Raw genomic sequence first — 24164 nt, forward strand, 5'->3', positions numbered from 1 at the left:
AGAAGTTCCTCCTAAACTCAGTCCCAAATCTACTTCCCCTTATTTTGAGGCTATGCCCCCTAGTTCTGCTTTCACCCGCCAGTGGAAACAACATGCCCGCATCTATCCTATCTATTCCCTTCATAATCTTATATGTTTCTATAAGATCCCCCCTCATCCTTCTAAATTCCAATGAGTACAGTCCCAGTCTACTCAACCTCTCCTCGTAATCCAACCCTTTCAGCTCTGGGATTAACCTAGTGAATCTCCTCTGCACACCCTCCAGTGCCAGTACGTCCTTTCTCAAGTAAGGAGACCAAAACTGAACACAATACTCCAGGTGTGGCCTCACTAACACCTTACACAATTGCAGCATAACCTCCCTTGTCTTAAACTCCATCTCTCTAGCAATGAAGGACAAAATTCCATTTGCCTTCTTAATCACCTATTGCACCTGAAAACCAACTTTTTGCGACTCATGCACGAGCACACCCAGGTCTCTCTGCACAGCAGCATGTTTTAATATTTTATCATTTAAATAATAATCCCTTTTGCTGTTATTCCTACCAAAATGGATAACCTCACATTTGTCAACATTGTATTCCATTGCTGCAGGGGCAGCACGGTAGCATTGTGGATAGCACAATTGCTTCACAGCTCCAGGGTCCCAGGTTCGATTCCGGCTTGGGTCACTGTCTGTGCGGAGTCTGCACATCCTCCCCGTGTGTGCGTGGGTTTTCTCCGGTGTAGCGCACAAAGACTCCGAGAGACGAATAGAGTGAAGTCGATGAGGCTTTATTAAGCGTGACTGTTCCCCCGCAGTTCAGTAGTAGACTGCCTGCGGGGGAGGACTCCTGGTTCTTATACTCCGCCTTCAGGGCGGAGCTAGAGGTCAACGGCCAACCAGGACCCGGGATCTGTCAGCCAATGACATCACGGCTTCACAGTCCCACATGACCCCTAATGCATACTACCACATTCACCCCTTGTTAAAAATGAACCCGGCGGGGTGATGCTTCGCATGGTGGTAAGGGTTTACAAGGCTGGTCCTGGGAGGAAAACTTTCGCATGTTATTACAGTATGTACAAGGTTTTTTTTCGAACTATTTACAGTAATCGTCAGGAGAAAAAGACAAAATGTTCTCGTTAAAAGTCCACATATTGTAGTGTTAGATCGACGCCACGAGTCGGTCGGGCGGTCTGGTCGTCCGTGTCGATCGCCTCGGCCCTGGTGGTGGTGGTGGTGCTTGTTCCGGTGTTGTCCTCTCCGGGAGCCTTACGGTTTCAGCTTGGGCTTCACTCCTGGTCGGGCCTGGGAGGAGGACCGATCCTCCTGGGAAGGGGGCGGTCGCGGGGTGTGGCGGTGGCAGGAAGGGGGTGATTGGTGTCGGGGGGGTGTGTGTGTTGCCGGCGGGCGCCAGATCTCGCAGGGAGACCGTGTCCTGTCGGCCGTCGGGGTACTCCACGTAAGCGTACTGCGGGTTCGCGTGGAGGAGGCGAACCCTCTCAACCAACGGGTCCGACTTGTGCGCCCGCACATGTTTTCGGAGCAAGATGGTTCTGGGACCGCCAGCCAGGTCGGCAGCGACGTTCCAGAGGAGGACTTCCTGGGGAAGACGAGGAGGCGCTCATGAGGCGTTTGGTTAGTGCTAGTACACAGTAGCGACCGGATGGAGTGGAGAGGGTCCGGGAGGATCTCCTGCCACCGTGAAACTGGGAGGTCCCTGGACCGTAGGGCCAGTAGGACGGTCTTCCGGACCGTGCCGTTCTCCCTCTCTACTTGCCCGTTCCCCCGGGGGTTGTAGCTGGTCGTCCTGCTCGAGGCTATACCGTTGCTGAGCAGGAACTGGCGCAGCTCGTCACTCATGAAGGAGGACCCCCTGTCGCTGTGGACGTATGCGGGGCAACCGAACAGTGTGAATATGGTGTTCAGGGCTTTAATGACTGTGGCCGCGGTCATGTCAGGGCAGGGGATGGCGAATGGGAAGCGGGAGTACTCGTCCACCACATTAAGGAAGTATGTGTTGCGGTCGGTGGAGGGGAGGGGTCCTTTGAAATCCAGACTAAGGCGTTCAAAGGGGCGGGAAGCCTTAATCAGGTGCGCACCATCCGGCCTGAAAAAATGCGGTTTGCACTCTGCGCAGATGTGGCAGTTCCTTGTGACTGTATGGACCTCCTCCAAAGAGTATGGGAGGTTGCGGGACTTAATAAAGTGGTAGAACCGAGTGACCCCCGGGTGGCAGAGGTCCTCGTGGAGGGTTTGGAGGCGGTTAATTTGTGCGTTGGCACATGTGCCGCAGGATAGGGCATCGGACGGCTCGTTCAGCTTTCCGGGACGATACAAGATCTCGTAATTGAAGGTGGAGAGCTCGATCCTCCACCTTAAGATCTTGTCGTTTTTGATTTTGCCCCGCTGTGCATTATCGAACATGAAGGCTACCGACCGTTGGTCCATCAGGAGAGTGAATCTCCTGCCGGCCAGGTAATGCCTCCAATGTCGCACCGCTTCCACTATGGCTTGGGCTTCCTTTTCCACTGAGGAGTGGCGGATTTCTGAAGCGTGGAGGGTTCGGGAGAAAAAGGCCACGGGTCTGCCCGCTTGGTTAAGGTGGCCGCTAGAGCTACGTCGGAGGCGTCGCTCTCGACCTGGAAGGGGAGGGACTCGTCGATGGCGCGCATCGTGGCCTTTGCGATATCCGCTTTGATGCGGCTGAAGGCCTGGCAAGCCTCTGTCGACAGAGGGAAGGTCGTGGTCTGTATTAGGGGGCGGGCCTTGTCTGCATACTGGGGGACCCACTGGGCGTAGTATGAAAAGAACCCCAGGCAGCGTTTTAGGGCTTTTGAGCAGTGCGGGAGGGGAAATTCCACGAGGGAGCGCATACGTTCGGGGTCGGGGCCTATTATCCCATTGCGCACTACGTAGCCCAGGATGGCTAGCCGGTTGGTGCTAAAAACGCACTTGTCCTCGTTGTACTTGAGGTTCAAGGCTTTAGCGGTCTGGAGGAGTTTTTGGAGGTTGGCGTCGTGGTCCTGCTGATTGTGGCCGCAGATGGTTACATTGTCGAGATACGGGAACGTGGCCCGCAACCCGTGTTGATGAACCATTCGGTCCATCTCTCGTTGGAAGACCGAGACCCCGTTTGTGACGCCAAATGGGACCCTTAGGAAATGGTATAATTGCCCGTCTGCCTCGAAGGCTGTGTACTTGCGGTCACTTGGGCGGATGGGGAGCTGATGGTAGGCGGACTTGAGGTCCACGGTGGAGAAGACCTTATATTGGGCAATCCGATTGACCATGTCGGATATGCGGGGGAGAGGGTACGCGCCTTTGTGCGCTGGGACGGATGGTCAAAGAACAGCGTCTTACCGTGTCGGGGTGGATAAAGCTCTCCGTGCTCCCGGAGTCGACCAGGCATGGTGTCTCGTGCCCGTTTATCAGCACCGTTGTCGTCGTCGTCTGGAGCGTCCGGGGCCGTGCTTGGTCCAACGTCATTGAAGCCAGCCGTGGTTGTAATGGTTGAGCGTCTTCTTCGAATCCCGTGGAGCCGTCAACGCTGGGGTCCGTTGTTGCCTTCCAAGATGGCGCGGGGGTGAACAAGATGGCTGCCCCCATGCATCGCACATGGCTGGGGGGTCACGAGATGGTGGTGGGGGTGGACAAAATGGCCGCCCCATGCGTCGTATAGGTCTGGGGTGGTCCAAGATGGTAGCGCCCCTCCTCCCCTCGTAGTGGCCGGGACCCAAAATGGCGGCGCCTGCGGGTCGCACATGGGGCGCTGGGGGGGTTGGGGAGCGTTAGGAACACGCAGGACTCCCTCTTCTCTGGGGACAGCGGTGGCCGGGACCCAAAGTGGTAGCGCCGGCGGGTCATACATGGGGCGCGGGGGGGGGGGGGGGGGGGGGGGGAGTTGGGGAGCGTAAAAGGCGTGCAGGGCTCCCTGTTCTCCGGGGAGAGCGGTGGTCGGGACCCAAGGTGGTTGCGCCTGCGGGTCGTACATGGGGCGCTGGGGGGGTTGGGGAGCGTAAAAGACGTGCAGGGCTCCCTGTTCTCCTGGGACCGCGGCGACCTCCCGGGACCGGCACACAGCCGCGAAATGGCCCTTTTTCCCGCAGCTCTTACAGATCGCTGCGCGGGCCGGGCAGCGCTGCCGGGGGTGTTTCGCCTGGCCGCAGAAATAGCAGCGGGCTCCCCCGGTGCGACTTGGCGCTTGAACCGCGCAAGCCTGTGGGGTGTCCGGGGGGGGCGGGTGGGTTTGTCGCGACGGGTGCGTACGGAGCCCAATGGGCTGCCGCGCGGTCGGGACCGTAGGCGCGGGTGTTTCGCGCGGCCATGCCTAGGGAGGTTGCTAGGTCCCGTGCCTCTGAGAGTCCTAGCGACTCTTTTTCTAAAAGTCTTTGCCGGATTTGGGAGGAGTTCATACCTGCCACAAAAGCATCGCGCATTAACATGTCCGTGTGGTCATTTGCGTTCACCGGCGGGCAGCTGCAGGCCCGTCCCAAAATTAGTAGCGCGGCGTAGAATTCATCTATCGATTCTCCGGGACTTTGCCGTCTCGTTGCGAGTTGATAGCGAGCGTAGATCTGGTTTACTGGGCGAACATAGAGACTTTTTAGTGCTGCGAACGCCGTCTGGAAATCCTCTGCGTCTTCGATGAGAGAGAAAATCTCCGTGCTTAACCTCGAGTGCAGGACCTGTAGTTTTTGGTCTTCTGTGACCCGGCCGGGGGCCGTTCTGAGGTAGGCCTCGAAACAAGTCTGCCAGTGCTTGAAAGCTGCTGCTGCGTTCACTGCGTGGGGGCTGATCCTCAGGCATTCCGGGATGATCCTGAGCTCCATAGTCCTTTAGTCACGCTTAATAAATTGTAGCGCACAAAGACTCCGAGAGACGAATAGAGTGAAGTCGATGAGGCTTTATTAAGCGTGACTGTTTCCCCGCAGTTCAGTAGTAGACTGCCTGCGGGGGAGGACTCCTGGTTCTTATACTCCGCCTTCAGGGCGGAGCTAGAGGTCGACGGCCAACCAGGACCCGGGATCTGTCAGCCAATGACATCACGGCTTCACAGTCCCACATGACCACTAATGCATACTACCACATCCGGGTGCTCCGGTTTCCTCCACAGTCCAAAGATGTGCAAGTTAGGTGGATTGGCCATGATAAATTGCCCTTAGTGTCCAAAATTGCCCTTAGTGTTGGGTGGGGTTGCTGGGTTATGGGGATAGGGTGGAGGTGTTGACCTTGGGTAGGGTGCTCTTTCCGGGAGCCGGTGCGGACTCGATGGGCCGAATGGCCTCCTTCTGCACTGTAAATTCTATGATAATCTGCCAGACCCTAGCCCATTCACTTAGCCTCTCCAAATCTCTCTGCAGACTTCCAGTATCCTCTGCACTTTTTGCTTTACCACTTATCTTAGTGTCGTCTGCAAACTTGGACACATTGTCCTTGGTCCCCCAACTCCAAATCATCTATGTAAATTGTGAGCAGTTGTGGGCCCAACACTGATCCCTGTGGGACACCACTTGCTACTGATTGCCAACCAGAGAAAACACCCATTAATCCCCGCTCTTTGCTTTCTATTAATTAACCAATCCTCTATCCATGCTACTCCTTTCCCCTTAATGCCATGCATCTTTATCTTATGCAGCTACCTTTTGTGTGGCACCTTGTCAAAGGCTTTCTGGAAATCCAGATATACCACATCCATTGGCTCCCTGTTATCTACCGCACTGTTAATGTCCTCAAAACATTCCACTAAATTAGTTATGCACGACCTGCCCTTTATGAACCCATGCTGCGTCTGCCCAATGGGACAATTTCCATACAGATGCCTTGCTATTTCTTCCTTGATGATAGATTCCAGCATCTTCCCTACTACCGAAGTTAAGCTCACTGGCCTATAATTACCCGCTTTCTGCCTACCTCCTTTTTTAAACAGTGGTGTCACGTTTGCTAATTTCCAATCCGCCGGGACCACCCCAGAGTCGAGTGAATTTTGGTAACAGCACCTGCTGACAGCACCGCCTCCAACGAGAAGGCCCACGCTATTGGGAAAGTCGGGGAAACCTTCCTTGCAAAATCGCGAACCTGCAGGTACCTAAACCCTTCCCCTGCACCAACCCATACTTCTCTCCCAGCTCCTCCAAGCTCGCGAATCATCCCCCAAGAAACAGATCCTTCATTTCCTCAATCCCCCTATCATACCAGCTCCGAAACCTTGCATCCATCCTCCCCATAATCGGCAACTCCCGTGACCCGGCCCCCAGCTTAAAACATGGCCTAAACTGCCTCCAGGTCTTCAAAGTGGCCACCACCACTGGACACACAGAATACTTACCTGATGTTATCGGGAGCGGCGTTCCTGACCCCCTACATGAACCCTCCCCCTTCTTAGCCCAGCCCTGCACTTTCTCCACATTCGCCGCCCAATAATAGTATAGTATGTTTGGGAGGCCTAGCCCTCCCCCTCCCCCACCTGTCACCCTCTGTAAGACCACCCTCCTAAGCCAGGCCAACTCCCCCCATTCCTCCCAATCAATTTGTCCACCTACTTGAAGAAGGATTTCGATAGAAAGACCGACAGGCACTGAAATAGGAACAAAAATCGCGGTAACACATTCATTCTGACTGCCTGCACCCGACCCGCCAATGACAGAGGGAGGTTATCCCACCTTGCCAAATCGGCCTTCACCCTCCCGACCAATTATACCTTCAGAGCCCACCCCAATCCCACGTGACCTGCACCCCCCAAGTACCTAAAGTGGGTTGCCGCCAAATGAAATGGCAGCCCCTCCCAACCCCGCCCCACTCCCGGCTGGTGGACACAAACTACTCACACTTGCCTAAGTTCAGTTTATACCCGGGAACGACCCAAATCCTTGGAGCAGCCCCATTATACTGCCCACCGACGTGCTCGGCTCCGAAATGTTCAATTACAGATCATCAGCATATAAGGATACCCAATTCTCCACCCCCCCCCCCCAACCCACCTCAGTATCCCCTTCCACAACCCAAAGCACCTTAGCGCGATGGCTAAGGGCTCTATAGCCAGTGCAAACAGCCGGGGGGAACATACGACACCCCTGCCTCGTAGCCTGGTGCAGAGAAAAGTACCCCAAATTCACATTGCTAATGCGAATGCTTACCATCGGCCCCTTATACAACAGCCGTACCCACGCCGCGAACCTCGGCCCGATTCCAAATCTTCCCAGTACCACCATCAAATAACCCCACTCTACCCGATCAAATGCCTTCTCTGCATCCAGTACCTCCGTTTCCTTTCCCTCCGCCGGAGACAGGGTCACATTTAAGAATCTCCTCATATTTGAAAACAGCTGCCTTCCTTTCACGAACTCAGTCTGATCCTCTTCTATCATCTTCGGGAGGCACTCCTCCAACCTTGCTGCCATATCCTTTGCCAATATCTTGGCATCTACATTCAATAGGGATATCGGCCTATGTGACCCACACTCCACCTGGTCGTTATGCTTCTTTAACAGCAAGAAAATCGAAGCCTACCCCAACATCTGTGGCAAGACCCCCCCTACTATCGCATCCTCAAACATTCCCACCATCAGCGGCGCCAACTTATCCTGAAACTTCTTATAGTATTCCACTGGGGAGGGTGGCACGTTAGCGCAGTGGTTAGCATTGCTGCCTACAGCGCTGAGGACCCGGGTTCAATCCCGTCCCTGGGTCACTGTCCGTGTGGACGGGAAGACATTCTCCCCGTGTCTTCGTGGGTTTCACCCCCACAACCCAAAGATGTGCAGGTTAGGTGGATTGGCCACACTAAATTGCTCAATTGGAAAAAATAATTGGGTAACCCCAATTTTTTTTTTTTTAAACGTATTCCACTGGGAACCCATCCGGCCCCACCGCCTTCCCTGGCTGCATCCTCCCAATTGCCCCATTCACCCCCTGCTCCCTCACCGGCCAACTTCGGGTACTCCAACCCGTCCAGGGACTCCCTCATCTCTCGCACCACTCCCAGTGGCTCCGACCAAATAACTTCTTGTAGAACTCTTCAAATACTTTGTTGATTTGCTCCAGGTCCACCACCAGCTTCCCCACCTTACCCCGCACCTGAAGTATCTTCCTCGCCACCATCCTCCGGAGCTGGCCGGCCAACATACCTTCTCCCCATGTTCATAGAACGCCCCCCTCACCCTTCTCAACTGGTGCACTACTTTCCCTGTGGACATCTTGGCGAAGTTCGCCTGAAGCTCCTTTCTTCTGGTCAAGGGGGCCGGGCCCGGGTCCCCCACATACCTCCTATCCACCTCCAGCATCTCCTCTATCAATTTTTGCCGTTCCTCTCTCTCCTCCCTGTCCACCTTAACCTTAAATGAAATCACCTCCCCCTTACTACTGCCTTCAGAGCCTCCCAAACCACCGACTGTGAAACTCCCCGTGTAATTAAACACCACATATTCTTTGATCACCTACCCAATCTTAACGCAAAACCTCATGTTCCCTAACAGCCCCATGTCCATTCTCCATCCCGGCCTCTGAGCCATCCATTTCTCCAGAACCATATCTACCCAAATGGGCACATATCCGAAATCAATATCGCTGATTACTCGAACCCTTTAACCCCGGCCAATAATGCTTTCCCAAACATGAAAAAGGCTATTCTCGAGTACACTTCATGTACCGGGGATAAAAACGAATACTACCGTTTCCTCGGGTGCAGGAATCTCCACTCCTCCCATCTCTCTCATGACCCCCGCCAGCACTTTTGCCACCCCGACTAGGTCAACGAGCGTGGCTGAGACCTATCCACTTTCAGCTCTTGCACCAGATTCCAATTCCGCGCACCCCCTTCCCCCCAACCATTAACTCTTGGGTATCCAAATCCGGGATGGCACCCAGCGCCCTCTTCACAAACCCTGAATCATTCCAGTTGGGGCCAAAAACGCTCGCCAGTGCCACTAACATCCCCTCTAAAGCCCAGTCACAATCACGTAGCTGCCCCCCTAGTCTACCACCACCTTCTCCATCTGAAACCTCACCCTCTTGCCCACCAGTATCGCTACCCCTGACCCCTATCGAACCCTGAATAGAAAACCTGACTCACTCAACCCTTCCTAAGCCTCACCTGATCTTTCACCCTCAGGTGGGTCTCAGCATTGCCACGTTGGCCTTCAGGCTCTTTAGATGTGTAAAGACCCGCAACCTCTTCACTGGTACCCCTAGCCCCCTCACATTCCATGTTACTATTCTAACCGGGGGGTCTCTTCCCCTCCACTCCTATCCACCACCATCATAACCCTGGGTCGTGCGCATCGGGCCTGACCCGCCACTTTGTTGCCATTGAACTGCCCCCCCCCCCCCCCCCGAATCGCCCCATACATTTCCTCTTGAAAACACCTCTCCCAGGATCGATTCCATCCCCCCACCTTTCACACCTCCAAGACTCACAGAAACCTGTTCGAACAGATTCCAATGACCGTGGCTCCTCCCCACCACACTTCCGTTCACTAGCCAACCTTCGCTTGCTAATGTACAGGCACCTGTCCAGGCCCCCCTCCTCCCAATCCACTCCCCCATGACCCAATCCCTGGAAAGCAAAGACACTCAAACATAACCAGTGCACAAAGACCGCACTCCAGAGAAACTGCCATCACTCCAAAGCCCAATATTCTCATACCCACTGTAACCCATAGAGGGTCACTATCGTTCCCCATCCACTAACCCCCAAAACCAAACCAACTGTTGCACCCACAAATACAAAACAAGTACACATCCTGAAACAAGAAATAAGAGATAAAGTTGTACACAGCATTTCGCACCCCCCATTCAATCCGAAGCCAGTCCCATCTCTCATTTTAACCCGTCCTTTGGCCTTCACAAACACCTCCGCCGCCTCCACCATCTCAAAGTTGAAGACCCTCGAATAAGTGAAGACCGATACTTCCGGTGACGGCGCGCGGGAGGCAGCTGCACATTGGAGGGCTCCCGTTCGGGAACGGCATTTTCGGGGAGTAACGCCCGGTCCTAGGGCCAGCGACGGAGTAAAAGTCGGGAGATAGCGCAAGGAGAAGAAGGGTGTCGAAAAACACCAAAAAAACCGCCGGGAAAAAAGCGGCTGAAAGTCCGTTGGAGAGGGGAAAGGTCACCGCGGGGTCAACAAAGAAAATGGAGGCTGGAGCACCAGGGGAGGCCGCACTGCTTACGGCTGAAGAACCAACTAAGGTGATGGCTGCGGAATTCCAAAAGCAGTTGGCGCAGATTGAGAAATGTATGGAGATGGTGAGGAAGGAGATGAGGGAGGTTTTGAATGTGCTGGTGGAGGAGGCGGTTTCCCCGGTGAAGACGGTGGTGGCGAGCGCAATGGCGGAGGTGCGAGAGCAACGGGAGGAGCTGAAGGAAGTGGAGGAGACGGTATTGCAGCACGGTGATCAACTTGCCTCGATGGGGAAGGAGATGCGGAAGGTGATGGACACGAACAAGCGTCTGCGAAGAAAAATGGAAGATCTGGAAAACACATCCAGGCGACAGAATTTGAGGGTCGTGGAGCTGCCCGAAGGAGTTGAAGGACCAAAGCCGACTGAGTATTTTGCCACGATGCTTGCAAAACTACCGGGGGGAGGGGGAGAACCCCTCCCGATATGAACTGGATCGGGCTCATCGGTCGTGGAGGCCTGTACCAAAGGCGAGTGAGCCGCCAAGGGCAGTGACTCTGTGCTTCCGTAGGTACAGTGTGAAGGAGAATGTCCTGAGCTGGGCCAAGCAGAAGCGGGTGGTGCAGTGGGCTGGAGCTGGTATACGGGTATACCAGGACTTTACGGTGGAGCTGGCGAGGAGGCGGGCTGCCTTCAACCGGGTGAAGAGGGCAAGGTGCAGTGCGGCATTGTATATCCAGCGAAGCTGAGGGTGACTTACAAGCTCAGGTACTTTTATTTTGGAACGGCGGAAGCAGCGGAGGAGTTTGCGAAGGCAGATGGACTGTGGCAGAACTGACAAATTGAGGAATGGTCATGTGCCGATGTAACCTCATTACTGTATTTACTTTTTTTTGCATCACTGCGCACGGGTGTAGAGGCTAAAGGAGCCAATGTTGCATATATTTCGACAAGGGAAGGGATGGGACTTTCACTCGAAAGGAGGGCTCTTCGGGGTGTAGGTGGATATGCGGGGTTTGTGTGCTAAAAGGGGATCTTTGGGCTTTCCTAGGGCCGGGCAAGGGGGAAAGGGACCCGGGCAGGGGCCTCCACGCTGGCCGGTTTAAGCCGGCCAGTGAACGGGAGCGAGGTGGGGGGAGGGGCTGCGGCCATCGGAGCCTGACAGAACAGGGTCCGAGTGGTCTAGCCGGGGTGGAAAGTTGGGGGGAGGGAACCGAGGTTGGGGGAGGGAACCAAGGTTGGGAGGAGGAGTTTTACAAGAGGCAGTGGACGGGAGGAGCTGGAGACTTGGGGGTTTGGGGGGGGGTGGGGTACAACTTTGGGGTATCATGTACGGTACTCTCTTAGAGGCTGGATGGCGTTGGTTGGGGGGGTGGGGGGGAGGGGGGCTGTGTAGATTAAGGGTGACTACGGGTAATCCATGATTCCTTTTTGTCATTTGTTTATGTAAACATGCGGGCTGATGTTTGGGGGTTGGTGGGCGGATGGGATCGTTGTTATTATGGGGATTGACATATCTTGTTGATTATTGTTTATTGTTGATGGGTGTAAATGTGGGAGAAAACGTGAAAAAGGAGAATTTAAAAAAAAGTTTTTTAAAAAGTGTAAAGACCCTCAACCTCTTCACCAGTCCCCCTAGCCCCCCTCACATTCCATGTTACTGTTCTCAGTGGGGGAGGGGGGAGTCGCTTCCCCTCCCCCGCACTCCTATCCACCATCAACATAACCCTGGGCCTTACCTGCCCCGTCCATTGCCATAGAAACCTCCCCCCCCCCCCCCCCCCCGCTCCCAGAATCGCCCCATCCATTTCTTCTTGAAAACACCTCTCCCAGTATGATTTCATCTCCCCACCTTTTGCACCTCAGCTTCGCCGGGTAGACCATGCCAAACCTCACACCATTACTGTCGAGTGCCGCCCGCCTTCTCGCCTACTCCACAGTTAAGTCCTGGTATATACAAATACCATCTCCTTCCCACTACACCTCACGCCTTTGTTACGCCCAACTCAGGGCCTTCTCCTTAAGATGGAATTTGTGGAAACAAATTATGACCACCCTTGGCGACTCGTTTGCCTTCGGCTTGGGCCTGAGTGACCGATGAGCCCTGTCCAGTTCATACTGGGTTTTTCCCCCTCGCCCAACAACTCCACCAACATCTTCGCGAAGTACTCAGTCGGCCTCGGGGGCCCCCCCGCCCCTTCAGGCAAGCCCACAAGTCACAAATTCTGCCGCCTCGGCCTGTTCTCCAGATCCTTCACCTTGGCTCTGAGTCCTTTGTTGACCTCCACCACCCTGCAGCTCCTCGCCCATCGAGGTGAAATGGTCGGTATGTTGCGACAAGAGCTTCCTCCACCCCCTTCAACTTCTCTCCTTGCTCCTGTACCTCGGCCGATGTCTTCAACACCCCCACCATCACCGGGACAATTGCCTCCTCCACCAGCTCCTTCATCGCAGCCATCATCTTCTTACGTATCACATCATGTGTTTGCCGAACTGCCTCTCAAACTCTCCAGCCATCACCTTGGTCAAAGTCTCCACTATGAAGGGCCCCACCCAGCGACCCAGCCTCTTCCATCTTTCCTGCTGCTGGGCAGACGTGCTCACTCGACAGTGAACTTTCGCTCGCCCCCTTCTTCCCAGCGGCTTTTTTCTGGGTCTTCGACATTCCCCACCTTTCATGTGTCTTCCTGCACCAGCTTATTCAAAAACTGCTCCTGGAACTGGGCATTAAACTCCAAAAACCAGAGCCTCGAGCAGGAGCCACCCAACGTACGATTTCCACCTACATGCCGCCACAGGAAGTCTCAGGTTCTTCTATTTTAAGGCTCTTACTCACTTATCAAAAATACTTTGTTTAATCATTTTAAATTCAATGTAAGACTGTCCAGACTCTTTTCTTACACTTCAAAACTATTGCCTGTAAGCCCCCGGTACTAATTCATAAGCACTCAATATAGCTTTCTTCACTGTATCATTCTCCTTCCGTCTGACAAAAATGAAGAGGCTTCACTAGCCCTACCGACATGTTTACTCTGTAAGAGCAGTGGCAACTATCTTGCGACCATTTCATTTGCCTTGCTACTTTCCCAAATTAATTTTAAAATGCCTCAATTTGGGCCGCACGGTGGTGCATTGGTGCCTCATGGGGCCGAGGATCCGAGTTCGATCCCGGCCCCAGGTCACTGTCCATGTGGAGTTTGCACATTCTTCCAGTGTCTGCGTGGGTCTCATCCCCACAACCCAAAAAGATGTGCAGGATAGGTGGAACTCTGCCCCCAAATGGGCGGGACCGAATGATGCTCGCAGAAGTAGGTCTTAAACCTACCTACGGCCTACCTGCCCGGGATCCATCAGCCTCCTTCAATTCTCTAGCCTCCCCAGGGAGGCTGCAGCCGGACGCTGATCAGTGCTGGCCCACACAAACGTGGACCAGGCGGAACGGCATCCAGGGCCATCGGAGACCCATGGATGGTCATGGTAAGTGCAGGGTGGCTCCCTGGCCCACCTCCTGGAACATGAGCACCTTGGCATTGCCCAGTTGGCATTGCCATGGTGCCCAGGTGTCACTGCAAGGGTCACTGCCAGCAGGAGCACTGCCTGGGTGCCAGTGCAAGGGTGTCCAAGTGCAGGGTGGCACTGCCAAGGGTCAGGGGCCATGCCCATGAAATGAGGGTAGTGCAGAGGCAGTTTGGGGTGGAGGAGTGCAGGGCAGGTAAGTATGGGTCTCCGGGAGGTTGGTTGTAATGGGTGGGGGTCCTAGAAGGGAGGGGGTGCTGTAAGGGGCCTTGGGGGGGGGCCTGAAGAGGGGTGAACCCCCACGGACCCCATAGTGGGATATCCTCACTTGGGGTGGGGGGGGTGGGTGTTAATTGTCCATGCGTGTGGGGTGGGGGGGGAGGGAGTGACATTGACCATGGTTGGGGGGGTGACCACAAGCTCACTTAGAGGTCGGGGCACCCTTTCAAAATGGCAGCACGATTTCAGAGTTCAGCTCCCCAGTGCAAAGAAAGTGTGGGCTAAACTGGGAGCAATTCTCCCATCGGGAGACTAAGTCCCGACGGCGGCGTGAAAACCGGAGTGTTTCACTCCGGCACGGAGGGCATTCCCAGCCCCCTATTCTCCTGCCCCCGGGAGGCTAGGAGCGGCGCCGCGTCATATACGCCTTGGCGCCGCATAAAGGCGGCACCGCGTAAATGACGCGACTGGCACCGCGTAAATGACATCACCCGTGCATGCACGGTTGCGTCCTCCCCGCAAGAAATGTCGGATGGATCTTGCAGGGCAGTGGAGTAAAGGAGGTCCTCCTTCAGAGAGGCCGGCCCGCCGATCGGTGGGCACTGATCGCGGGCCAGACCTCTTTTGAGCCCCCCCCCACCGGTGCAGGAACTCCCCTCACCCACCACAGGCCGCCCCCCCCCCCCCCCCCACCCAGCGTACCCGCGCTGCGACCAGGTGTGGATGGTGCCGGCAGGAACCTGTCGTGTTGGGCAGGCCGCTCGCCCATTACCAACGGCAAGCGGCAATTTTCCCAGCGGCCAGACGTGATTTACGCCGCGCCGCTTTGGGGGGGGGGGGGGGGGGGAGAGAATCGTGGGCGTGAGGGCGGGACCACGCTGCGCCCGGGTGATTCTCCCACCCGGCGGGGGGGGGGAGGAATCCGCCCACTAAGTGTCATTGAATAGCGGCGGGGAACACGCCGGCAGGAAACTCCCTGAAAAACCCGCCACAAATTAACTTCGAAATTTTTTGGGAGAATCGCACCCTATTATACCATCAAACGTGTCATTCCAGCGTTAAAACCTGTTGAAGGTGTTTGCTGAAACTCTTCAGAAGTCAAACTATTTTTGGCAGAGGAAGGAACTGACAACAGGAATTTTAAAAAAAACCTGACGGCATAACTGGGAATTGTACAGGAATGTTTTAAATCCCATATTTAGTTTTTAAAAAGGCCTTGTTCACATCGAAACACAGCCGGAGTTCGCCCGGCGGGCACACGGAAAAACAGCGCCCTCAAGGCCCCGTCTGACTGTAACTGCAAATCCCTCCCCAGGGCCCAAACTGAAGAGCGCCAAACGTGCACTCAACTTGCAAAGGGGGCAGCGGGAGGCGCGGTTGCTAGGGCGGGCAGCGAGGGGTCGGGAAGCACAGTTTCGATGAGGATCGGCCGCTCACGGGTGAGCGGGGAGAGAGTGGAGGGGGACGGTGGAGCGACTGACGCCGGGGAGCGGGAGGGTGGGGTGCCGGCGCCCCCTGCGCCCGGAGTACCGCCTCGCGCGCCGCCATTGTCCGCTTCGTATCACTGGGCCGCAGCGAGCCAATCAGCGCCGCTCTTACTGCGAGCTGCCCGCTGCAGTGAAAGCGAGGCTGAAGCGTTTTACCGGCATTTTGCCTGATTCTGGTGAAGCAAAGTGAGCGAGCGAGGAGGAGGGGGAGGGAGAGAGAGAGAAAAAAAAAGCCGGTGGAGGGAGGTTGCTGCTCCTCATTGTTTCCTTTTCATCTTGACTAATCAAACAGAGGGACAAGTTTACTCCTCGGGAAGCGCACGGCAATGGCGGACAACGACAAGCAGCGGCTGAAGAATTTCAAGAACAAAGGGCGGGATTTGGAGGTGAATGAGTTTTTTTTTATTGTTCCTTTTGGTGTTTGTGGCGGTGCCGCCGCCGCCGCCGCAGTGACGTCTTTAGTAATTTGTGAGCAACCCGAGTCAGGCCTGTCTGGGGCCTAACTGGAGCCTCCGGGCGTGAGTGAGCAAGGCAGCCGGGCGGAGACGTTGGAAGTTAAGAGGCTACGTCAATAAAGAAGGTTTGAAGTAACTTGGTTCCGCAGCAGGATTCCGGGCTGCCGTTTCGGCCACGAAACCCAGTTCACCCACCGGCGGCGACCATAACTTGGCGTTTTCACGCGATTTGGGGAAACCGTGCCAACTGCCCCGCGTTTAAATGTTATATAAGTTTCCGATTTGAAAACAAAATTGAGTGTTCTAAAACGATGCCGCAGGTCCAACCTGTCATTTTGGACACGGCCAACGCATTTTATTTTCTATCGGTAGGTATACAACTTTTACAAACGCACTGATTCAAATTAAAAGGCAAATCCTCCGTCTGTCCTCAGTTTCCACCCGGATGCTCTTTTTGTTAATAATTATTGCCAAACTCTTTCAAGAGTATAAAGTAAGTAGTAAAACAATTACTCTCTGAGGAATATAACTCCCCAATTAACACAGATCGTCCCATGAAGCACTGCAGGCTGCGTTGCCCTGTTACAATTTTCAGATGATCATTATGTAACCTGCAGTATGGGGAAGGGTTTTATTAATTAAGGTTTTTATTTGTTAATTAAATTAAGAATAACATCTTAAGGAGTCATTAGGTACCTTGAGAGTTGTAAATAACCTGTAGATCAATCATGGAAGTAATACACAAAAGGGTGGATCTTAATTTTCTGAACTGAGGTGAGATTAAAGTCATTTTTACATAATGTGTACTGTAATGTACCACTTTACTTGTATTTAGTTGGGAATCACTTGGCTGTTGCCAGTATACTTTGTGTTCATGTACGATCAGTGCAAGATTGAAAACTTATAGCATTGATTCCTGGAAAATATTGCTCAAATGTGTTTGTATTACAGATATTACTCCTTTGAGAGTCAGTGCTAGAATAAGGGCTACCATTGTGACAGGACTTTTATCTCCTGTTCCCACCCCTTTTCACCAGAAGAGCTGACAGTGATTACGTGGATGTAATTGAGTCCTGTTGGCTTTTTACTACATTTGTTGTTTTTTCACTTCCCAAGACTAGTGTCTGGCACACTTAAGAGTGAAATATAAGTGACATCTGTTACAGGGGATGTAAACCGAAATGGTTTGGCGACTCAAATATTTTGATTTAAACATTCAATAACATTGCAAATACTATTGATGCTTTTGTGGTATTGAATTAACAATTTATTGGTGCTGAATCATTCTGGGCTCATGAGCATTATTATTAATTTATAACTTTAAGTTTGCCTTAGTGATCATTTAAAACCAGTAATATTGATGGTGATGACAAACTGAACACAAAATGCAGCTGCAGCCGTAGACATAAAGAAAATCACTTTTTAGACTTGCTGGTTCCTGCTATCAAACATTTGGTGATAAGAACCCCTCTGTGAATAATTTTAGTGGGTTGTGCTGCTTAATCTTACTGTTCCTTACATTGAAGAGTTGAGAGAAGGGGCAGTATACCTTTTGGTAATAAAAGACGTGGGTGCTAGTGGACACTTGATATTGGACAACACAGTTTAAGAAATATTTTACAAGTTTAAAGGTACTGTGTTTGATGTAATGGAATTGGGGGGGGCAAAGACCTTGTTTCAGGAAATAGACTTTTTTTGGAGCAAACTGATAAATTGTTTGTTTCCTTTTTGTTAATGACTATAGAAATGTAGCTGGACAGTGTATTGTTGAGAAGCACGTTATCAGTGAAAAATAGTGGATAATTTAGCTTCATCGAGGAACTAAGGGAGCTTTTCCAACTGATCAATTTGTTGCTTTCCAGTTTGAGTATCCAGGTGCTCTGGTTTTTGAACCACTAGGTCATGAAGGGACCAAAAGAAATAACCTGCTACTCCTTGACAGAAAAGGCCCTAAGATGCTTAATGGGATTGTAATCAGTTAAAAGTTGATACTGAGTCAAAGGTGCTATTAGGACAAGTGACTGAAAGCTTCACCGAATCTATTGTTTTTTGAGGAGGGAAAGGTGGCGATGAATAGACGGGGAATTCCCGAGCTTGACTCAAACAGCTGAAGACATGGCTGCCATTGGTGTGGTAAAAGGAGTGAGGGATGTGCAGGAAGTAATAGTTGAAAAATTACTGAGTTATTGAAGGGTTATACAGCTGGTGGAGGGAGAGATGGGGAGGGCAGAAGCCTGTGAGATATGAACATGTGGATAAAAATCTTAATGGAGCGGCACGATGGTGCAGTGGTTAGCACTGCTGCCTCACGACGCCGAGGACCTGGGTTCGATCCCGGATCACTGTCCATGTGGAGTTCGCACATTCTCCCCATGTCTGCATGGGTCTCACCCCCACAACCCAAAGATGTGCAGACTAGGTAGATTGGCATGCTAAATTGCCCCTTAATTGGGGAGAAAAAATTAATTGGGTACTCTTATATAAAAATAAAAAATTTTTAATGGATAATATTCTGAAATTTGATGCACTGTTGGTCCAGGAGCCAAGTAGGTCAGAAAGCAGTGATTGGTGAGCAGAGTTTTAGATGAGTTCATATTTATGGAGAGTGAAAGGTAGGCTGTCGAAGACGCCTTGGACAATAGTATCTTTTATTTTCTGAAGCGTTTAAAGTTTCATTAGACATTCTGCTGAGTGTTTCAATTGCATTATAAAAGAAAATATGATACCAAGCCACAAGGTGATGTTTGGTCAGCTAGCCTAAAGCTTGGTCAAAGGGATAGGGTTTAAGGAGTGTTTTAAAGGAGGAAGGTGAAGTAGTGACGGTATTCCAAATTGGGGCCAAAATGGCAAAGGGTGCCACCATAATATGTGGGGCTGAATAAGGCCACCTGGCCCAACATAGGAGTAATTGAAATTGAGGATGATTGAGGGCAGAATTAGAGGAGCGCAGATGTTTCAGAGGATTGATTGGCCGGAGAAGGTTAGAGAGGAAGGGGCCAGGCCATGGACAGTTTTTAAAACAAGGATAATTTTTAAATCAAGTTGTTGCTTAACTAAGAGCTTGTGTAGGTCAGCAGGTACAGGGGGTGATAGGGCAATTGTACTTGATGTGAGTTAAGAGGGGACAGCAGAATTTTGGATGATGTCAAGTTTATGGAGGGTAGAATGTGGGCATGCAGCAAGGGTTGCATTGGAATTGTCAAGTCTTAAGGTAATGATGGCATAAATGAAGGTTTCCTCAGATCAACTGATCTGGGCAAGTTGGGTGATTGTCGGTGGCATGAGTGTGAAGTTCAACTCCGGTTAGGTCAAATGGGACTTCAATTATTCTAATACTTTGCTTCAAACAAACAGGTTTACATGTTTGTTATGGCCAGTTCAGATCTGTAAATTGATTCTGGTGTTAAAGATCAGAACAATTACTGTTAATGTCCCAAATATTATGGTAAGGAATGTTTTCTTCCAAAATGTACACCAATACAGCTGGTGATTCCAGTCAATTTTCAATCAAGATATTGACCTTGGCTCAGTGGTTGCACTCTTGCTTCTGGCAAAGATTTGTATGTTCATGCCCCACTCCAAGGCCTTCAGCTCAATCATGGCTGGCTCTTGAGTCCAACACTGTCAATGGCATTATATTGGAGGAGATGTTAAACAAAGGCCCTGTCTGTTCTTTTGGCGTAAAGATCCTATGACACTAAAAAGAGTATTGGAGTTCCCCTAGTTCCCTGGCCAACATTTATCCCTCAACCGGAATGAAAAAAACAGATGCAGAATATACTGGACAATCTCAGCAGGTCTGAGAAGGGAGCTAAGTTATGAGTCTGGGTGGCTCTTTGTCAAAGCTCCAGGTGACTCTTTGTCAAAACTTTGACAAAGAGTCATCCAGACCTGAAAAGTTAGCTCTCTTCTCTCCACAGGTGCTGTCAGACATGAGATTGTCCAGTATTTTCTGTTTTTGCTTCAGATTCTAGCACCAGCAGTAATTTGCTTTTACCATCAAAACAGATGATCTGATTATTTAATTCACTGCTTTTTGTTTTTGTGCAAATTGGTTCTGAATTTTGTACAACAGTGGCAGCACTTCAAAAAAAAAAACTAAATTGCCCGTGATGCATTTTGCGATTTCCCAGGCTCATGCAAGACAGTGGGCCAAAAACCTCCGAGGAGTGACAGTCACCATCAGATTCCCACTCCACTTTTGCCTTATCGGAGCTCCCCATTTCTGACTTGAACTTCCAACTCTCACAGATATGTGGAGCGTACTTATTCAGGGAGTTGTTGTAGGCCATAATCATCAGGGGAAGAAGCATTCACTACCACAGTGAATAGCATTTGGGCATTTAAATAGTTTTTCAACAGGCGCGCAGTGGTTGGCACAGCTGCCTCAAGGCGCTGAGGACCCAGGTTCGATCCCGGCCCCGGGTTACTGCCATTGAGGAGTTTGCACATTCTCCCTGTGTCTGCATGTGCTTCACCCACAACCCAAAGATGTGCCGGGTAATTGGATTGGCAACGCTAAATTGGCCTTAAAAAATATCACAGCCTGGGATGGCAACTGCTTGGCCCAAGACCGCAAGAAAGGTCAGAGAGTCGCGAACACCACCCAGTTCTTCACACAGAACCGCCTCTCATCCATTGACTCTATCTACACCTTAAGCTGCCTTGGGAAAGCATAATCAAAGACTCCTCCCATCCGGCTTACTCACTCTTCCAACTTCTTCCATCGGACAGGAGATACAAAAGTCTGAGAACACGCATGAACACTCAAAAACAGCTTCTTCCCCACTTATGGACTGATCTAATTAATACTACACCCCTGTATGCTTCACCCGATGCCTGTGTCTACGTATTTACATGGTGTACCTTGTGTTGTCCTATTATGTATTTTCTTTTCATGTACTAAATGATCCCATTGAGCTGCATGCTGAAAAATACTTTTCACTGTACCACAGTACACATGACAATAAACCAGTCCAATCCAATATATAGTTTTTCCACTGTTAGTAAATGAGTGTGAATGACTTAAATGGGTAGAGTGGCAGTTGGAGAATTGTGGGGTCAGGGTGGAGTCAACTGTTTGGGGGCTCTGGAGGGTTGGCTTGTTGGGGGGGGGGGGGGAAGAAGAGGAGGTGCTCTGTGTTAGTAATGATGGATGGATGAATTTGTTTATTGTCACGTGTACCAAGGTACAGTATTTTTGGTGTGGGGTGGGGAGGGGAGAGAAGAGGAGGTGCTTTGTTAGTGATTATGTATAGTTACCCAGGAGTTAGGACTTTTTTCTTTAACATTTCCTGGCTAACTATCCAGGTAAATAAATCAGAACCCCCTGAAGTCTCCCAATTCTAAATCAGAGTTCGAGACTTTCCCAGAGGGTCCTGGAAACGGGGAGATTGTCTATCGGAAGTCCAATCGTCCTGAGCTATTCCTGCAGTCAGTGCATCTGGACTCCGAGGGATCCCAGAGCACATCTAAGATACGACATCTGCAGATCCAAAGTTCTGGGCCACAATATAAACACAGGTTTTTTCCTTTCATTAAGCCTGGTGAACAAAATTAACCCCAACTGAATGTTTTTGAAGAAAACATTTTGTAGTAGTATACAAATCTATAATACACACTGGTTTAATTTAATACATTGCTAGATCTGGATGCTGGATACGTTTAATGGAGACCGTTATTAAAGCAAGAACAGCATTCTCCAGATATTGGAGATCTGAAATTATTTCCAGCATAATCTCTTTTTCTCAGGTCTAACAGAGAAACAACAAGGTTTTGATGAAAGGTAATCGATTTGAAATGTTTTTTTAAATATAAATTTAGAGTACCCAATTATTTTTTTTTTCCAATTAAGGGGCAATGTAGCATGGCCAATCCACCTAACCTGCACAACTTGGGTCGTGGGGGTGAAACCCACGCAGACACGGGAAGAATGTACAAACTCCACACAGACAGTGACCCAGGGCCGGGATCAAACCCAGGCCCTCAGTGCCGTAGGCAGCAGTGCTAACCACTGCACCACCCTGTTGCCCCATCGACTTGAAACGGTAACTCAGTTTCTCTCAGGTGCTGTCAGACCTGCTGAGTATTTCCAACATTTTCTTTTTCAGATTTCCAGCAGCAACAACATTTTGCCTTTATATTTCTGAGCTGGTATTTTAAACCACTGTAACTTTATTATCTCACTTAATTCAAAACAGGATGGTGAACCATAAAATTATATCCATGATAATTCAACTGATATCACATTGACTTTTGAAAATCCTAACTGGAGAATTTATGTATGCCTCAAGATTCTAGTGTCTTTATATCAGTCATGACTTAAAAATATGCAAATTTCAGCTTCTCAACCTCTTGATTGCTTGCTGCTTGGAATTGTTTTACTTTCTCACTTTCTTTAACTTAGTGGTGGGTTTCCACAATTGTTGGACTGAATAAAGTGTAATAATCTGGGGAGCATGTGACTTTTTAAAAGTTGTCAGTTGATTCAAAAGTTCCATCTTTCAAGTAAATTAGAGCCTGATACGTTCTGTGCTGTATGATATTTAGTACCTCTGAGGATAGAAAAGAAGGACTAGTACTTTAAATTGATGAGCATTTGTTTGCATAATTACTTGTACAAGTTGAATGTGTTGAGTGGCACACTGCATTGGTATCACAGACTTGAAGGTTGTAGCTACAATTCCCAACATAGTTAATTACTGATCAAGTTCACGGTAGATGCAGAGAGGGCCAAGTGCCCCAATAGGAGAGAACAGCATATGCTCTGTCTTGTCAATTTTATGGAGCAATATTTGATAGATGTCTAGAAACAGAATATTTCTTCACTCTCAGCCAAGGACCTGTCTTGGATGCAAGCAGATAAAGGTAAGGGAGAAACTAAAATCTTAAAATAGGCCATAACTGTTGGCAAATTATTCTATCGAAGGGAAGTGGTTTATTGGTGGACACCAAAGCATGGGACATAAACACATGAGAAAGAATAGAATTTATTTCCATTTAAGATACCTAGTATCAATAAGGTATGGTACAGCTGCAGCTGTAGGGCTCCATTCCTGCGCTACATAAAATAGTTTGGTTTGACAAAAAGAATGTCCGATATTGAATCAAAATGCTGTTTCTGTTTTGCTCCTTGTCATCTGAATGTCATTGGAAATTTTTTTTTTTTTTAATGTAACAAAACCCTTGCCTGATGGTAAACAATCCAAGCCCATTTCATTTACGATCTTTTCTACCAACAGAGAAAAGAAACATTCATTCCATTGGTCTAAACCACATATTCCCAGGATGCGTCTTTGAATGTGCAGTCACCTGCAGCATCAGTTTATTCCTCTGCCTCCTTTGAGGAGTGGTTCTACATTTTAATTTTAACAAAAATTATTAAGTATGTTAAAGTAAGGGACGGCATGTGGCGCAGTGGATAGCACTGGGACTGCGGCGCTGAGGACCCGGGTTCGAATCCCGGCCCTGGGTCACTGTCTGTGTGGAGTTTACACATTCTCCCCATGTCTGCGTGGGTTTCACCCCCACAACCCAAAAGATGTGCAGGCTAGGTGGATTGGCCACGCTAAATTGCCCCTTAATTGAAAAAAAAAAATGATTGGGTACTCTAAATTTATATTTTGAAAAAAGTACGTTAAAGTAAAAATGTGCTGTCAAAATTACTCCAACTTATGATTAACCATTTCAAGTGTGTGTAATTAATCTTGAAAGTTTCAGCTGGAAACCTTTCATCAATCCTCTTCCCTAATTCTTAGCCTATTCCTTTTAGTTCAAATTTTGCCTTTTTAATTTGCATGTATTGGGGTGGAAATGGTGGAAGTAAATCTTAACAAGGACTGAAAAACAGCTCAGCATTGCTAAGGCTAGTGGGTTTGATTTGCCAAAGACATGCTCAGTTGAATGGAGGACTTTCTCCGCAAGAGTGAGGGTTAGTGATAGAAATACAAATAAAAGTGAGGGTTATACTACTTGAGTTCTCTGGCAAAGACAGGGTCTGACCTACATCACCACAACCTCTACTGTTAGGGCAAGGAGGCAGTCCTGAATCCACCTGGCCAGAATGGGGATCAAAACCCATGCTATTAGCATCGATTTGATCCACATTGGCTAACCAGCCACCAAGGAATCAACGGTGCTGTGCCAACATACACTTTTACATGCAGGTAGTAGTCTGGAGCTGTGGATAATGACAGCATGAATAATGACAGCAGAGGCTCCGATCTCTTTCCATCACATGGCTGACCGGGAATCTCTCTCTGTTACCACCTGCCATTGGCATATGTTGGAAGGATTTTCAAGTCAGTACTTAACATGTTTGGCTACATTATAAACTTTCCTTGATCATGTCCTGGAGTGGGATTTGAACCTCTAGCTTCTGGCTCCG

At 50.3% G+C, this 24164-nt stretch overlaps 1 protein-coding gene across 2 annotated transcripts in view; it reads left to right on the forward strand.

The window, feature by feature from the left end:
• The first annotated feature begins 15468 nt into the window (after nt 1-15468).
• Nucleotides 15469-24164, forward strand: part of kpna4 (karyopherin alpha 4 (importin alpha 3)) — a 40638-nt gene continuing 31942 nt past the window's right edge. The window contains exon 1 of one of the 2 annotated variants that reach the window (XM_072474463.1): nt 15469-15709. In XM_072474463.1, the coding sequence (XP_072330564.1) occupies nt 15650-15709 (60 nt within the window). In that variant the 5' untranslated portion in view covers nt 15469-15649. Of the gene's footprint in view, nt 15710-16059; nt 16147-24164 lie in introns of those variants that run through there. The other variant, XM_072474464.1, reaches the window with a different exon arrangement.

The sequence above is a fragment of the Scyliorhinus torazame genome, chromosome 14, assembly GCF_047496885.1.
Source record: "Scyliorhinus torazame isolate Kashiwa2021f chromosome 14, sScyTor2.1, whole genome shotgun sequence".
NCBI classification, from domain to species: domain Eukaryota; kingdom Metazoa; phylum Chordata; class Chondrichthyes; order Carcharhiniformes; family Scyliorhinidae; genus Scyliorhinus; species Scyliorhinus torazame.